Raw genomic sequence first — 18611 nt, 5'->3', positions numbered from 1 at the left:
CCCGGCCTGTGGCAGCCTAGTCCAAATCTGGCTAGGCAGTGAGCGAAGCCGGGAGGCTAAGAGGGCGGGGAGAAGTTGCGGGAACTGTGGACAGGGCGGGCAGCTGCTGAACCGGCCAATGAGTGCTCTCAAGAGGTTGAGCCAAACAGAGCAAGCCGGCACCACCGCCTCCCAAGTTTCCTTTAGTGGACGCACTGCCTGGCCGCTCTGCTCCACCCAGCGCAGAGGGACCCGAAGAGGCGGGAGCTGCAGTTGGGAGGCAGAGGAGACAGCCACCAGGCGCCTGCTCTGCCCTGGGCGAAGCGGGGGAGGGGGGCGCGGTGAAATATGAAGGGCCGGCGGCGGCGGCGCCGAGAGTACTGCAAGTTCACCCTGCTCTTGGTGCTCTACACGCTTCTGCTACTGCTCATCCCCTCTGTACTGGACAGTGGCAGCGAGCAGGACAAGGGCGTCAGGAAGTGCCCCGGCCTGCAGCGCAGCTTGGGCGTATGGAGCCTGGAGGCGGCGGCGGCTGGAGAGCGTGAGCAGAACGCGGAGGTGCGATCCTGGGCCGAAGGAGACGCGGGTCTATACCCTGGGTCCCCAGGCAACCTTAGCGCCGTCGGGGAGGCGGTGGCCCAGGAGAAGCAACACATCTATGTTCATGCCACCTGGCGTACTGGCTCGTCCTTTCTGGGCGAACTCTTCAACCAGCACCCGGACGTCTTCTACTTGTATGAGCCTATGTGGCATCTGTGGCAGGCGCTGTATCCGGGCGACGCCGAGAGCCTACAAGGCGCGCTAAGAGACATGCTGCGCTCCCTCTTCCGCTGTGACTTCTCTGTGCTGCGGCTCTACGCGCAGCCCGGGGACCCCGCAGCGCGAGCCCCGGACTCGGCCAACCTCACCACGACCATGCTCTTCCGCTGGCGCACCAACAAGGTCATCTGCTCGCCGCCGCTGTGTCCTGCCGCGCCCCTCGCTCGCTCCGAGGTGGGCCTCGTCGAGGACAAAGCCTGTGAAAGCAGTTGCCCGCCCGTCCCGCTCCGCGCCCTGGAGGCCGAGTGCCGCAAGTACCCGGTGGTGGTCATCAAGGACGTGCGGCTGCTCGACCTGGGCGTGTTGGTGCCCCTGCTACGTGACCCGGGCCTCAACCTGAAGGTGGTGCAACTCTTCCGTGACCCGCGGGCAGTGCACAACTCACGTCTCAAGTCTAGGCACGGGCTGCTGCGCGAGAGCATCCAGGTGCTGCGCACGCGCCAGAGGGGCGACCGCTTCCACCGGGTGCTTCTGGCGCACGGCGTGGGTGCACGTCCCGGAGCCCAGGCTCGTGCGCTGCCCCCCGCTCCGCGAGCCGATTTCTTCCTAACCAGCGCACTCGAGGTGATCTGCGAGGCCTGGCTGCGCGACCTGCTATTCGCACGCGGTGCGCCCACCTGGCTCAGGCGTCGCTACCTGAAGCTGCGCTACGAGGACCTGGTGTGGCAGCCCCAAGCCCAGCTGCGCCGCCTGCTGCGCTTCTCCGGGCTGCGGACGCTCGCCACGCTCGATGCCTTTGCATTCAACATGACGAGGGGTTCGGCTTACGGCGCAGATCGGCCCTTTCACTTGTCTGCCCGGGATGCCCGAGAGGCTGTGTACGCCTGGCGCGAGCGGCTGAGCCAAGAGCAGGTGCGCCAGGTGGAAGCCGCCTGCGCCCCCGCCATGCGACTGCTGGCCTACCCTCGCAGCAGAGACGATGGCGGCGTGGATAGCGCCAGGGAAGGGGAGACATCCCTGGAGACCAAGGCCAACTGGGCCACGTAACATTCTGATCCCAAACCCTGCCTCAGGGCTGATCCAGGTAAGGTGGCTCTGGACAGGGCAGATTGTAAGGAATAGTGTTGGGGGAAACAACTAGCGTGGGGAAAGGGGAGTTAGAGGGTTGCTGTCAGAACACGTCCTGTTTCAATGGGTTCACTTGCTTAGCCACCTCCCTTCTCAGAGGAGGACCTAGAGATGAGAGATGTGTAAATGTAGCTCCAGCAGCATCCAGAGCTCTCTGCTCTCTCATACCCGCTTATGAGGCGTCAGAGGTCCAAAGGCAGTAGAGAAGCCTAAAGCATCCTAATGCAACTTGAGACTGGGAACTGACTGGAAGAGTGGAGCATAGGATTTAGAGAACCCTTTTGAGACTGATGGTTCTGAAACTGATGGCTGTTTGGCCTGTGGGGCAGCCTTTTGCCATGGTGTCTGCTGCCAGAGGGGGGAACCAAAACCAAAAACAAGGTGTCACGGAAAAGTGTGGATTCTTCCCCTACTTATTCTTAATTTTTCTGCCTGATATTTCGCCTCTCTTCTCCTCAGGCTCCAGAGCTCTCTTCCTGAGTACTCAGCAGGCAAGCACTTTCAGGCAACTCTTGTGACGATTTATGCACATTTGTGTGACTCCAGCCTATTTTAAACAAGTAAAACTGACAGTATTTTCCCTGGCTTGTGGATGCCCTTCTCCCTTCCTGTCTCTCTTCTCCTTTCCCCTCTCTCTAGAGGGTGACTGCTGTTTGCAGGATATCTGACCATATCCCGTTTGTATCAGGTCACAAAAGCTCCTTGGTCAACTTCCTCTAGTGCTCTAAGAAGGCTGGGCTGGGTTTCCCCCCAACTCCCGTGCACCGTTTTGATAGGTGGGCTCTTGGGTGGGCAGTTAACAATTTGTCAAGTAAACCTCTTTTGTTGTTGCTGTTGTTGTTGTTTATCCCCTGTACATTGGTTTGCTAAAATGGCTTCAAACAGGCTCTGTATGTGTCCAGTGTTGGGTTAGCAGATGCTGTGTAACATTGGGCCAAGGGAAAGCTTGTTCTGCATGATGCTCACCATAGTAATCCAGTCAGTGGCACGGGAATGCATTTCCCCAAACACTGTGAATTGCCTTCAGTACAGTGCAGACCAGAGGAGGAAGAAAAGGGACGGAGGGCAGAAGTAACTTAAGTTTCCATTTATTCTTTTATAGTGCAATTCAGTATTCCCCTAGGATGGGATGGAGGGACAAAGGTTGAAGATGTTAATGAAGATGGATTTTTCTTTTTGGTTAATAGACCTAGGGTTCAGGAAGTGGTTTCAGGAAACTGACTAACTGAATTTGTTTCTCACAGTAATCAAATCAGTTTCTATAATTGCTAGGAAGTATGTGCTCTTTCCTGATTTCTACAGTGAAGGAAGGTAAGACACAGGGAGACTTCTCATATTTTTTCTTAAAATTAGATTATTTATTTTACATCCTGGTTGCAGTTTCCCCTCCCTCTTCTCCCATTCTCTCCCCCCACCTCCCTTCTGATCCTCCCCTAACGAAGATGCCTCTGTTTCTGTTTAAAAGGGACAGGCCTCCTAAGGATTGCAACAAAGCATGGCATTTTAAGTTGCAGTAAGGCTAAGCACCTCCCCTTGTATTAAAGCTGAAGACTAGGTTCCCAATAGCCAGACAAAGCGTTAGACTCCACATCTTTTTTTTTTTGTTTTGTTTTTGACTCCCACATCGTAACAAAAACATCCTATCATCTGTATTTACTATAATGGATCTTAACTCACGTTCACAGACTTCAGGAAACTCCTCCTGTGCGCAAAAGCTGAAGCGTTCTGTGGTTTTAAGACATGAGAAGCTCCTAAAAACCTTTTTCCACCTCCTCCCCCAATTTTTTTGACACACTGAATGATGTCTGGGGCCGGGATTTAGAAATGAGGGTAGGGTCCAAAGACTCTGTCCTCTCGGGAGTGCAAGTCTGTGTGGGTGACAGTGACTGTGGGTGCTTCTCTGCTGGACTGCAGGCACATCTGGGTAGAAGTTTTAGCCTCTTGTAGACTTTGGTGACTGAGCTCCTTTTCCTACATTGGACACTTATATCAATGTGTGAATTTATTAAAATGCTTGTATTCCTGGCTCTTAGGAAGGTAATCTGGTAAAAGAGTCTTTCTCAGAACCCACCACTTACTAGACCTACTACTCACTGGCTAGAGCTAACTCACATGGTCTGGCCTAGGCCAATAATTAGCATAAAAGAATGGACGTCTCTTGAGTGGCTCTTCTCAGCACTTCTCAGTCCTGGGTGAAAATTACAGTTGACTTCTTCGGTGAGTATGTTTCTAAAACCTTTTGCTAATACTGCACCTTATATGTACCATGATCTTCCTTATTCATGCATACCTATGAGAAAATTTAATCTATAAATTAGGCACATTAAAATATTAACAGCAATAATAAAATGGAATGATTACAATAATTAATTATAATAAAAGTTCTATCAGTGTATTGTTTCTGGACTGTCATGAGACAGAGGGTGTATACACTGTGGATCAGTGTGAATATTCTAGATAAAGGATAGTTTGCATCTCAGATAGAACAGAGCAGGACAGCATGACAGTTCATCCTGATACTCAGAGCAGTGTAGTAAAGCTTATAAATGATTTCTGCGATTTTCTATTTCTATATCTTGACTGTGGTTGACAGTAGGTAACTGGAGTCTGAGAAAGGAAAACCATATGGGCAGGAGAAAGCCATTACTATATATTCAGCCGAGGAACTTTGAGGAAAATGCCCATGCCTGGGACCCCAACTCTGAGATGTTTGTGAGGTAGATCTTGGTGTTGGAGATAGAACCCATAGTCCAGCGTATGTTATAAGCAGGTGCTCTATCATTGAGCTTCACTCCAGACACAGGAAATCTGATCCATTCAGTCTATGGTGGGGTCTCCAGACCCAAGCATTGGGGTTTCCGAAGCTCCCAAGGCAACTACTATACAGCCAAACCGCAAACCACTTGGCTTGGACCAAAGATTCATTTCCTGGGCTAGGCCACTGGCATGAGGCCAAGATCAGAATGAGAACTCAAGGGCACTTAATAAGCAGCAAACTCTGCCACAGTGTTTTATGTGAAAGAACTTAAAAATACAAAGTTCTTTGCAGATAAAGATGTTATTATGGGAAGGGAAATTCTACACGGGGCTTTTAGCACCTGCATATCTTCAGATGTTTGGTTGTCTTTCGATTCACATCTCAGAGTCCATCATTGCAGAAACACTATCTACTCCTGTTCTGTGCAGATTGCTGTGCTGTCCTGTCCTTTCAATATGTCCCTCTTTGCCCTCTATCCTTGGTAGGATACAAGATATTGCAGCAATGAAACACCATAATCTAAAGCAAGTTGGGGGAGGAAGCAGTTTATTTGGCTTATACTTTAGCATTTCTGTTTATCGCTGAAGGAAGTCAGAACAGAAACTCAAACAAGACAGGTCCTGGGGGCAGGAGTTGGTATAGAAGCCATAGAGGGGTGCTGCTTACTGTTTTGCTCTACATGGTTTGTTACTATGAGGTTTGCTCAGCTTGTTTCTTTATAGAACCCAAGACCACCACCCCAGGGATGGTACCACCCACAATGAAGTGGGCCCTCCCCCATCAATCACTAATTAAGAAAATGCCTTACAGACAGAAGCATTTTTCTCAATTGAGGTTAACTTCCTTTCAGATAACTCTAGCTTGTGTCAAGTTGGCATAAACTAGCCAGCACACAAGACTCCATTCATACTGCCCCTATATGTGTGCATCTATGTGTGCATGTGCGTGTCTGTGCATACATACACATACTGATGATAGACCCAGAGTCTTAAGCATGCCGAACATACATTCTACCACAAGGCCCTAAATCTTTAGGTCTTTGTTCTTGATAAGATATATGCTGCCATTGAAAGAAGCTAGAGACAGAGACAGGTGTCCTGTAGTTTAAGTCCTAACAATTAGGGAACTTTCCCAGGAAATCATTCTAAACAAAAGAAATGACCAGCCACCACCATTTTGGAACTCATTACATTTAAATCAGTGAACTGAACCCCAAAGTTCTATGCAAGATTATGTATTAATTATCACTGAAATGTCTACACTTGGTTTAAACCCGGACTACTGAATAACAGGCATTTAAAAACACTGCTTCTATATAGAACCTTTATCGGTTCTGACTTTCAGTAGCAAATTAAGGTGTGTACTGTGTTTGAGCCGAAGGCCATTAAGATGATGGTTTGAGATGGTGATGATGGTGTGTATATTTGTGTGCATATGCAAGCACATAGATAGGTTATGATTGTGTGTTCATACCAATAATAGGTAGATAGAAATCACAGGGCTTCAGTAGCACACAGTTTTCTAAAATGTACCCATGTCCAAATCATTACTATCCCTTGTAAGTGAGATTTGTGCTTATTTTTGATTCAGACATTCTCTGAGTTCCTTCTGGGACTGTTTTCTTTGGCAAGTTCCGTCAGCTGATGGTGGGTTTGGTGTTTGTTTAGGAAATGGTAATACTCTTCAAGTCTGGTGAGTGAGAACTGAGAGAAAACTATTCCTGAAAAGTGATGTGTAAGCCCAAAGTACCAACAGTCATTTATTGACTTATATGAAGTCAGTTTTGACATTAGGACACAGGAACCCAGGCTTTGGGACCTGGGTCCTAGGTTGGTACTTTCTTAAGTATAAGAGGTCATTAACTGAGGATGTGGCTCAGTCATCAAGCAATGAAAAACAGCAAACAAGCAAAAAGCAAACCTAGAACAATTTAAATGTCCTACCTACAGTGTGGCATCAGGAAGTAGGTGAATATGCAATAATACATTTCTACAATAAAATATAATATAGTCACAGAAAAACAAAAAACATAGAAAAATCACCAAAACAATAAATGTGGTGGGAAAGTACAGGACAATAAATATAGTTTAGTCTTACTTATGTATTAAGATGCCAATGTATTTTATTTAAATTTGTATAAAACATAACAAGAAGTATATTAGTTGATTCTAGGAATGGAGACTGGTGGGTTTTCATACTCTTTTTCTTACTGCATGCTTCCATGATTTCTATACATGTGACAGATACTAGTTTAATAAAACTAGTTTTTAAAAATAGTGTGGGCTTGTTTAATCACCCCGAAATACGGAGCTGAGATGAAGAGAAACATATGTTTAGCAGGGAACACAGTGCACAGAATAGGCACTTAATGAGCATCCTTTGGGAATCCTCATTCTACACCCCTCCCCATGTGCTGGGAATGGAACCCAGGGCCTTGCCCAAAGCTAGGCAAACTCCCAGCTCCTTGCATTCCGATCATTCTCTAAAAGTTTGCTTTTAGTTTTGGCTGAGGTTTTCTCTCATGAATACAAATTCAAAATAAATAATTGGAAGTGATTCTTTCTAAAAACACAAGCAGCTTATTTAGAATTCTTTAAATTCGCCTCTTCTTAGCCTGCTCCCAGCATGAGCAGTCCACAGGGACTGAAACTAAAGACACTCTCTGACCTTGAGATGTGTGTCTGACATTCTGGTCCAATGTGGTGGCTCCCAAGTAAAGCTCAGTCTCTCACGTCTTCTGGCTTCCCACCCTCTTGGTTCCAAATGGAACTGAAGGGACTAACCCTAACTGAATAAGTGTCTCTGCTTGAGTGCAGTATAGAGGAAGATTCGTAGAGACTAAGAAACAGTTCTGGCCAAAGTTCAAGAACACTGGGAAGTGGAGGATTGTTTGGAAGCTGAACAGGAAGCCGTTTTAGTTGGAAAAAAGTTGCAGAGCTCAGTGGTGTTTCCATGAGAATTAGAACCCTTCAGCTCTGCTCCCTTCCGCTTTCATGGACAGGCATAAAGTCAACAGCCACACTGATATTTCTGCAGCTGGCCTTCCTTATGATAAAGACCATGCTGCTAGAGGCTGAGAATAAATCAGAATGCTAGTCAGTGGTGAATATTTTGAAGTACAGAGGGTAGAGGCTAGGAAAGAGAACCACTACAGTTCAACCAGAGCACTCGTTGCATGCTGGGTCAACAGATCTCCCATGAGATGAACAGGACAATCACTTCTGCCTAGAATCACATCCCAAAATGGGCATGGAGGTGATATATTTTTACTTATAGATTTGAAGCCTTTTCTGTGAAGTATTACCTTACAGCTGGGGTGTCAAGGTGCTAGGACAGCAATCTGATGGAAGCGCTTTTTTAATTGAAGTTCTTTTTTCCCAGACTCTAGCTTGTGTGAAGTTAACAGAAAAAAACTAACCAGAACATTAGGTGATAATGAATGTTTTCCGAAAACAGTAGGTTTTAGATATAGAAAAACTAATCGGAATGTGTTTGGCTAAGAAATCCAAAAGCTTTATTCAGTTTTGACCGCTAGTGCCGTTTGTTCATTTAATCATCAATCTAGATGACTATATGCGCAATGGAAATTGTATTACAGGCCAAATTTTATAGATAAAGTTAAATATTACCCATTAAAATTGGTTCTACAAATACTATGAAATGTAGCAGGAATGTCACAGGTACAAGTAATTTTTAATAGAATTTTTTCTACTGTTAAGGCAGTGCTATTTGTGAGGGAAAACTTCAACCCAATGGGAAAACAGAAAAATTTAGCATTTAGATAAAATCTAATCAGATTGGATGCCAAAATCTGCCAGTCCCAAAGCATAGCATTTGCCTCAAAGGAAACTTTTGGAGCTAAATATATGTGATCATGGTACCAGAACATAGATTCAGGCTTACCACAAGTACTAGTTATGATAGCAGTTTTATGAAGTTTTTACGGTAACAGAACCACAAGAACAAAATACAAATCAAAGCACTTTCAAGATCCATTGATGGAAATATTGAGTAGGTAAGTTACAGCAAAGGGGAGAAATCTGCTATAGGTCGCAAATGCTCTCTGATAACATTCTTAGCATCTGAGTTGCTGGAAGCTAAAGGTCTCTTTGTCCATCCTAAAACACTGTTACCTAATGATCACACTATGGATTAACATTCAAACACCAGTGAATGGCTATTAAGGAAAGTAAAGATAGCAAGGTAATTTGCTTCTGGCTGTATAAATTTCCGGCTCTCCACAACACAAGTTGTTCTGATCAGTTAAGCAGCCTTACAGAGCATGTAGCACACAAGTGCTGCTTTTTTCCCTGGCAACTTTAGTTCACACTGGTGTGGAAACCAAATGGCTCCCTGAATAGATCTAAACTCTGGTCACTTCCCAGACTTATGCCCTCAGCCTTCTCATCCTTAGTGGTGGCTGGTGAACATCTGAGTACATATTATAAAATATTTGCTCGATTCCTTTACTTCAGGTGAGAGAGCAATTTGTTCGAGAAAAAGCAACCACCATGCCAATGGAAATAATTTCTGAAAACTCTTCAACAACAGGAAAACACTGTCAAACAGGCAAGCTCAGCTGTTTCTCACTTGTATTGTTTTTGATGTTTTTTAGTTTTAGTTATAAAACTGATGCATATTGGTTGAAGATTTGATTTAGTGGCAGAGTATTTGCTTAGCATATGTGAGGCTCTGAGTTCAGAACCCAGCAAACAAAAATACATAAAACCTAAGGATTGGTGGCTGAAGGAAGATGGCTCCTGCAGAGGATCCAGATTCAGTTCCTAACACACACACCAGGCAGCTTGAATCCACTGTAACTCTAGTTCACATGCGTGATACACATAAACTCATGTAGGCTCGTACACATACATTAAAAAATTTTAAACCATAATTATATGTCAGTTTTATTAATACTCATTTGGTGTGCATTCATTTGTTCTCAAGTAAGGTTAAAAATTTGGGGAACTTTTAGTTGTGGGTGTTAGGAATTTTTCCTAACATGAGCTCTCTGCCGATGCAAAATCCCAATCAAGCCAAATCAAAACAAGCCAAATTAAAAAATTTCCAGGTTTAATGGGATTCCTGCGCTCTCGGGTGGCCCCGAAGGGAAACCTGGAGGCCGCAAACTGACCACCAGGAGGAAGGCAAAGGGACCACATGTTCCTCTTTTGGGAGTTCACTTAAGTACCCTGTGGGAGTGGTCTGACCCCCCCACCCCCGGACCTGGCATGCTGGGATTTGAAGTCCAGACCAATACAGCTTCTCAGGCCTGGGGGCTAGGATAGATGCGAGGGACTGGGGTCCATGCTCCCAAGTTAACATTCCAGATTTTTTAGATATAGGGATAACAGGAAATCAAAGAGATAATTATAGGATCTCTAGGGAAAGGGGGCATTGACTAAAGTCTGGCTACTTCCTGCGGGTATAGGGCAATGTGGGGAAGGGGAGAGGTAGGTGTTGGTGGGTCCACGCTCAGCAAGAGGTGTGGCTGGAAAGGCATCCCATGTACTATCATCCCAGAGGCATGACATCTGTTCCTTGGGGGAGATGAGAAGGCATATGTCTAGGAAAAACATATTGTTATTACCGAAGATGAGCATGCCAGGATGAGGAGCAGGTAGGCCCTTCATTGTGGCGTCCTGGAAAACCGGAGGGTGGAAGGTCCTGTCTGCTGGACAGACCAAGAGTCCTGAGTAGGTGCCCGCTTGAGCCTGGAGAGATGGTATCAACATGGGTGTCCCAAGAGCTTGGCAGCTGAGGGGGTGGTGAGGATTACCATGTGAGGTCCTGTCCATCAAGGTTCAAGAGACTTAGGATTTAACTGTTTGAGGAGTACTCTGTCCTCTGGGGAGAGCGGGGCAGGTTTAGGGGCATTAGGGTCCACTGGTGGGGGTACAGGTAGACAACTGTCAGCGTGTGAATGGAGAAGGGACCTTAAAAGGAGAGGTAGGGTAGGTACCCTGCCAGTGGAGGAGTTTGGACTGGAAGGTGATGGTTAAGGAGAAAGGGCCTGCCATAAAGCAGCTCAAAGGGGCTCAGGCCCGTAGGGGAATGGGGTGGCCCTGAGGCGAGTAAGGGCAATGGGGAGAAGGGAGGCCAAATCTTAGTGCATAGGGAAATTAGCCATTTGGGACAGATGGTATCGGACAGTCTCAATTTAAAAAGATTTTGTAAGAGGTGTCCCAGGGGAAACAGTGGATCTGGCTTTGAACTGCAAGTGCCCATTTTAAAGTCTGTGCCCAACCAAGTGGCCTAAGTCTACTACAGCGTGTCCTCTAAAGTAGCTCTTAGGCCTAACGGGGCCATGGAAATTGAATGCTAGGCGTCCCTAAAGCAAACAAAGTCCATCTCAGCCAAGCCTGGTCTTGCTGGTCTGGCCGCTCCTGGAATCAAACTCTTGGCGTGAGCTCACGGCTTTAACAAGAGTCCAACAATTGACAAAAATAAGTACAAATGGCTTCCCCCCAAACCCTATAGGATAGACAAGAAAAAGGGACTCACCAAGACGCAGCAGTTAGCGTGGTGTGGAGAGTGCAGATTTTGGACTAGGGGGCTTTTGACACTTGGCCTAGGGCCACAAGGAAAGGGCCGCCCTACCCAGTGGGGCCTCCAGATGTTAGGACCTAGCATGCTGGGATTTGGAGTCCAGACCAATACAACTCTCAGGTCTGGGGACTAGGATAGATACGAGGGACTGGGGTCTATGCTCCCAACTTAACAGCAGAGATTATAATAAGATTGAAAAATGTTATTATTTCATTCTACTCCATTGGAGGAGATATAATGGGCATTTAATTTTGGCCTTGGTCAATCCCAGGACTTGAGTGATCAAGCAATTGAAGTTTAACTCTTAATTCCTCCCATGATGCCTAGATAGCAGGGAGAGACAGACCAAGATCTTCTCAGCCATTCTCTGGGGCTACCTAGGTCCCTCTTTTCCCCCACCCTCCACATACACTCCCTAGGTAATGGTTTTCTGCTTTGATTTCTGACTCAACCCATTTTTTTGACCTGAAAGTTGTTTCAAATTAAATAAGTCTGAGACCGTGGAGAACTAGTGCAGACATTAACCAGCAGTCTTTTGTCACTGTCACTTTCAGACTGAAAGTCTAGATGTTTGACATTTATGTTGCTTGATGTCCATTTCTGGGATCTCTCTCTCTCTCTCTCTCTCTCTCTCTCTCTCTCTCTCTCTCTCTCTCCCTCCCTCCCCCCGTGTGTGTGTGTGTGTGTGTGTGTGTGTGTGTGTGTGTGTGTGTGTGTGTGTGTGTGTGTGTGTGTGTGTGTGTTTCTATCAACAAACTAACCATTTCTAATTATACTTTGTTTCAGAGTCAGGCTGAAGATATGCTGACGCCCCCACATTGTTGGCCTTTTGAGAATTATCTTATCCTTGCCTCTAAGCAAGTCCCTTACAACAAAACAATTTAATGGCTCTATTGTCAACATTATCAGTCATTTCCTTTTTCCTTGGCTCAGTATTTCACTGATTTGAAGTGCAAGCAGGAAGATTAAGAAAGCTTAACCTGGGCTATCAGATAAGCCTCAGATGTTAGTGCCATTCACAGTGTGGTTCTCAATGGAGTAGTTAAGGGAAGCCTCCACCAGAACTCCTGTCCATTGAAATGGAGACTACCACACTTGCCAACCCATTTGCTCTGGAAGTGGTCCTGGAGGAAGGCTGTGACAATAAGCTGGGAAGTAGTAACATAGCCCTGAGGATGGAACTTGCTGAATACCCGGAAATCTCTGCTCTCAGTCCAAGTGTTAAGTGCCAGCTCTCACTTTGAGCATCTGTTAAATAGCTTTAGGTGGCCAGTCTCCATGGTTCCTCACCTGGCATGAGTAGGTGAAGAGGAACAGGAAAAGACACATCAGTCTTCAGCACAGAACCCATACTCTGCAGGCAAGACCAGAAAATTTGAAAAGAAGAAAGGCAGGTCAAAACTTAGAAGTGGGACATCTATGGGGGCGGTGAGATCTACTTGGCATGACTGTGGCTCTTTACTTGACCTGAAAGAGACAAGACCACAGAGAAAGATGGAGCACCAAATTCAGTTGGTTAAGCCTTCTGTTCTAAAACTTTAAAAACAGCAGGAAGTTGATTCTTACCCCTCCCCTTCCTAGCTTCAAAGGTTGGACATAATATGGTTAAAACACCAAGCCTGCCTTCCTGAGAACTACAGCAAGAGAACTTCAGCAAGGCCAAAAGCCTGCAATCCAGGCCACACAACTGCAGCATACCCAGAAGGCAGTTGCTTTATCCATTGATCCATTGATGGACACTGGGGTTGATTCCATATGTTGGCTATTGTGAATAGTGCTGCACTAAGTAAATCCCCCAGGCAAACAAAAAGTGTAGTGTTTGGTTGGAAGCATCACCTCAGCTCCCTAATACCCCTTTATACAAAAAATCTGGATTCACCCCAGCTCCTGACAGAAGCCCCCTCCCCTGGGAGTTGCCTCAGTCCAAATTCCACCTCCAAGAAAGCCTGCCATATGGTGACCCCCTCCCCAGGGAGGGTCAAGAAAGCCCGTCAAATGGTATCCTCTCCCCACGGAAGACCAGGACCACTCCCACAGGCTATTTAAACTGCTCCCCCCAGAGAATGAACAGGTAGTCTCCGGGTTTCTCATGGTCTTCCTCTCTCCATGTTTTCCTCGGGCTACCCAGGAGTAAGGTAATCTATTAAACATGGGCATCTTTTAATTTGGTTTAATTTAGTCTGATTGGAATGCTGGAGATGGAACCCAGGGTTTCCTGCGTGGTAGGCAAACACTCGACCAACTGAGTTTAATAAAAGCACCTCCGTTTTACTTTTTATGAGGAACCTCCATACTGACTGTTAGGTCTCAAACTTGACAAATGGCTAACTAAGGTACATTATCAAAGCAGAAGGTGTTCACCAGGTTCTCCCAGCACCTCACAGTCTACCAGCTGGCATACCCCATTCCCTACCCTGAACTCCCCAACCCAGATTGGGCTGGGCTTCCCTCTCCCCAGTACTTCTGTCCCCTATATGACTCAGCCATCTTAGTTACGCCTGTTTCTTGACCAGGCTGCCCTTCTTGGTCAGAGGCTCCTTTCTACTATCTCCCACCCCTCCTCACATGGCCCAGCTCAGTCTGGCCATGCTCACTCTGGATTCTCCCAGATGTGGCTATGCTTTTATCTACAATAAACTTCCTCTACCATTCCTAGGAGCAGTCATGTCCTTTTTTCTTTCTCTTTTTCATTCTCTGATTTCCATAGTGGTGGCACAGCTTTATATTGCCACCAGCAATCTTCAACCTCTTCACACTTACTAGTGTTTGTTACGTGATTCCTTAGTGACTGAGTGGAAATGCAATCTTAGTGCACCTTGAGTTTGGAGCTCTGTGATAGCTAAGCAGATTAAGCACCTTCTTATATACTTATTAGTCATACACACATCTCTTTTGAGTACTGTTTCTTTATTTGGCCTATTTATTCATTAGATTGCTTGGTTTCTTCTTAGTAGTTGTCTGCGTGTTTAATATGTTACAGATATTAATTCTCTGTCCAGGGTATAACTACAGATTTTCCCCATTCTGCGCATGTGTGAGAGGATAGCTATAAATACAGCCCAACACAACATCATAAACTTACTTGAACTATTCTGAGATTTCATTTTGCAGTTTCTATTGTAATTCAATTACGCAGTTCTTGAGCATGATGTTTTAGATGAGAACATAGTGTTGCAATGCAGAAAACTTGGACACACCTACTGGATTCTCTTTTGACTGGATTCTTTGCTTATGTAGAAGTTTCTACTTTCATGCAAGGCCATTTTCCAGTTCTTAATTTTACTTTCTAAACTATTTGAGTCATTTTTCAGAAAATCCTTTGTAAACCTATATCTTGATGTGTTTCCTCTTCTTTTTCCTTCAGCAGTTGCAGAATTTCAGGTTTGTAAGTCAAGCCTTTGATGCACCTTAGTTATTTTTGTGCAGGGCAAGAGGTCTGGATCAAGTTTTATTCTTCTACATGCAGACAAATCAGTTTCCCAGCACCATTTGGCTAAAAGGCTTTCTTTTATCTGATATGTTTTTTACTCCTTTTGTCAAAAATCAGGCAACTACAGCAGTGCAGTCTTATTCTGGATTTAATATTATATTCTATTGTTCTACATGGTTTTGTTTGGTGTGTGTGTGCGCGCGTGTGTCAGGACAATGTAGTGTAAGTTGAAATTAAGTCTGGTGATATTTCCAGCATTTTCTTTTTGCTTAAAATTGCTTTGACTATTGAAGAATGTACAAGTTTTTATAGATAAAGGTACTCAATTTTTAGAAGTAAATTCCCAGGAAAGCAATTTTTAGATTATGGGCAAGTGTAGTTTTAATTTTCTGAAAAATACACCAAACTATTTTCCAGGGCGGCTATCACATTTACATTACCTCAGTTACACATGGACTGACACACTTGATATTGTCACCATGCTGCAGCTGTTTAAAGAGTACATAGTGACATCTCATTATAGTTTCCATTTGCATTTTCCTGGTGGCTAGTGATGTGGAACATGTTTTCAAGTGCTCATTTGCTATCTGTACCTCTTCTTTTTGGTCCAGATGTTTTGCCCATTTTCTAATTAGACTTTTTTCTTTCCTTTATTTTAATTTATTTTTTATTGAAAAAAATTCCACCTCCTCCCAGCCTCCCATTTCTCTCCCCCTCCTCCCACTCCTCTCCCCCTCCCCACACTCCTCTCCCTCTCACCACACTCCTCTCCCCCTCCCTCTCCAGTCCAAAGAGCAGTCAGGGTTCCCTGCCCTGTGGAAATTCCAAGGTCTTCCCCCCTCCATCCAGGTCTAGGAAGGTGAACCTCCAAACTGGCTAGGCAACCACAAAGCCAGAACATGAAGTAGGATCAAAACCCAGTGCCCTTGTCCTTGGCTTCTCATCAGCCCTCATTGTCCGCCATGTTCAGAGAGTCCGGTTTTATCCCATGCTTTTTCAGTCACAATCCAGCTGGCCTTGGTGAGCTCCCAATAGATCAGCTCCACTGTCTCAGTGGGTGGGTGTGCCCCTCACGGTCCTGACTTCCTTGCTCATGTTCTCCCTTCTGCTCCTCATTGGGACCTTGGGAGCTCCTTCCGGTGCTCCAATGTGGGACTTTGTCTCTATCTCCATCCATCGCCAAATGAAGGTTCTATGGTGATATGCAAGATATTCAGCAGTATGGCTATAGGATAGGGCCATTTCAGGTTCCCTATCCTCAGCTGCCCAAGGAACTAACTGGGGACATCACCCTGGGCACCTGGGAGCCCCTCTAGGTTCAAGCCTCTTGCAAACCCTAAGATAGCTCCCTTAATTAAGATATGTGCTTCCCTGCTCCCCTACCCACCCTTCATTTATCCCAATCATCCCGTTTCCCCAAATTCCCCCCATCCTCCCCTTCTCACTTTTCTCTCCCCATCTCCCCTTACCCCCATCCCACCCTACCCCCAAGATCCCAATTTTCTCCCCGGCAATTTTGTCTACTTCCCATAGCCAAAACATAGCTATATGTTTTTCCTTTGGTTCACCTTCTTACTTAGCTACTTTACGTTCACCAATTGTAGACTCAATGTCCTTTATTTATGGCTAAAAAACAATTATGAGTGAGTTCATCCCATGTTCATCTTTTTGGGTCTGGCTTACCTCACTCAGGATAGTGTTTTCTATTTCCATCCATTTGCATGCAAAATTCGAGAAGTCATTGTTTTTTACCACTGAGTAGTACTCTAATATGTATATATTCCACACCTTCTTCATCCATTCTTCCATTGAAGGGCATCTAGGTTGTTTCCAGGTTCTGGCTATTACAAATAATGCTGCTATGAACATAGTTGAACAAATGCTTTTGTAATATGATAGGGCATCTCTTGGGTATATTCCCAAGAGTGGTATTGCTGGGTCCTGGGGTAGGTTGATCCTGAATTTCCTGAGAAACCACCACACTGATTTACAAAGATGTTGCACAAGTTTGCATTCCCACCAGCAATGGATGAGGGAACCCCTTCCTCCACAACCTCTCCAGCAAAGGCTATCATTGGTGTTTTTTATTTTAGCCATTCTGACAGGTGTAAGATGATATCTCAAAGTTGTTTTGATTTGCATTTCCCTGATCGCTAAAGAAGTTGAGCATGACCTTAAGTGTCTTTTGGCCATTTGAACATCTTCTGTTGAGAATTCTCTGTTCAGTTCAGTGCCCCATTTTTTAATTGTGTTAATTAGCATTTTAAAGTCTAGTTTCTTGAATTCTTTATATATTTTGGAGATCAGACCTTTGTCTGTTGCGGGGTTGGTGAAGATCTCCCAGTCAGTAGGTTGTCTTTTTGTCTTAGGGACAGTGTCCTTTGCTTTACAGAAGCTTCTCAGTTTCAGTAGGTCCTTAATGTCTGTGCTGCTGGGGTTATACATAGGAAGCTATCTCATGTGCCCATATGTTGTAGGGTACTTCCCACTTTCTCTTCTATCAGGTTCAGTGAGTTCAGATTGATATTGAGGTCTTTAATCCATTTGGACTTGAGTTTTGTGCACGGTGAAAGATGTGGGTCTATTTTCATTCTTCTACAGGTTGACATCCAGTTGTGCCAGCACCATTTGTTGAAGATGCTTTCTTTCTTCCATTGTATACTTTCAGCTCCTTTATCGAAAATGAGGTGTTCATAGGTTTGTGAGCTAAAATCTGGGTCTTCTATTTGATTCCATTGGTCGACTTCTCTGTTTTTATGCCAGTACCACACTGTTTTCATTACTGTAGCTCTGTAATAGAGTTTGAAATCAGGGATGGTAATGTCTCCAGAAGTTCCTTTATTGTATAAGATTGTTTTGACTATCCTGGGATTTTTGTTTTTCCATATAAAGTTGATTATTGTCCTCTCAAGATCTGTGAAGAATTTTGATGGGACCTTGATGGGGATTGCATTGAATCTATAAATTGCCTTTGGTGGAACAGCCATTTTTACTATGTTGATCCTCCCAATCCAAGAGCAAGGGAGATCCTTCCATTTTCTGGTGTCCTCCTCAATTTCTTTCTTCAATGCCTTAAAGTTCTTGTCAAATAGATCTTTTACTTCCTTGGTCAGAGTTACCCCAAGATATTTTATGCTGTTTGTGGCTATCATGAAAAGTGATGCTTCTCTGATTTTCCTCTCTGCTTCCATATCCTTTGTGTATAGGAGGGCGACTGATTTTTTGGAGTTGATCTTGTTTCCCGTCACATTACTAAAGGTGTTTATCAGCTGTAGGAGTTCTTTGGTGGAGTTTTTGGGGTCGCTTATGTACACTATCATATCATCTGCAAATAATGAAAGTTTTACTTCTTCCTTTCCAATTCGAATCCACTTGATCCCCTTATGTTGTCTTATTGCTATTGCTAAAACTTCAAGCACTATATTGAAGAGCTATGGAGAAAGTGGACAGCCTTGTCGTGTTCCTGATTTTAGTGGGATGGCTTTGAGGTTCTCTCCGTTTAACTGGATGTTAGCTGTCGGCTTGCTGTAAATAGCTTTTATTATATTTAGGTATGACCCTTGTATCCCTAATCTCTCCAAGACTTTTATCATAAAGGGGTGTTGAATTTTGTCAAATGCTTTTTCAGCATCTAATGAAATGATCATATGGTGTTTTTTCTTTCCGTTTATTTTTATGATGGATTACATTGATAGATTTGCGTATGTTAAACCAGCCCTGCATCTCTGGGATGTAGCCTACTTGATCATAATGGATAATTTTTCTAATGTGTTCTTGGATTCGGTTTGCTAGTATTTTATTGAGGATTTTTGCATCGATGTTCATGAGTGAGATTGGCCTGTAATTCTCTTTCTTGGTTGGGTCTTTGTGTGGTTTTGGTATCAGAGTAACTGTAGCTTCTTAAAAGGAATTTGGCAATGACTCTTCTGTTTCTATATTGTGAAATACATTAAAGAGTATAGGTATTAGCTCTTTTCGGAAATTCTGGTATAATTCTGCATTGAAACT

The 18611-nt window shown here is 44.7% G+C and overlaps 1 protein-coding gene across 1 annotated transcript in view; it reads left to right on the top strand.

Annotated features, from left to right (window-relative positions):
• The first annotated feature begins 244 nt into the window (after positions 1-244).
• LOC121443687 (carbohydrate sulfotransferase 7) overlaps positions 245-18611 on the top strand; it is a 42967-nt gene continuing 24600 nt past the window's right edge. The window contains exon 1 of the mRNA XM_041645492.1: positions 245-1822. Coding sequence (XP_041501426.1) covers positions 328-1785 — 1458 coding nt within the window. The 5' untranslated portion in view covers positions 245-327 and the 3' untranslated portion in view covers positions 1786-1822. The remainder of the gene's footprint in view (positions 1823-18611) is intronic.

Source organism: Microtus oregoni, unplaced genomic scaffold (assembly GCF_018167655.1).
Source record: "Microtus oregoni isolate MIOR12 unplaced genomic scaffold, Mior012 000112F_000, whole genome shotgun sequence".
Taxonomy (NCBI): domain Eukaryota; kingdom Metazoa; phylum Chordata; class Mammalia; order Rodentia; family Cricetidae; genus Microtus; species Microtus oregoni.
Note: the sequence above shows the minus strand (reverse complement) of the source record. Positions and strands in the feature narration are given on the sequence as shown.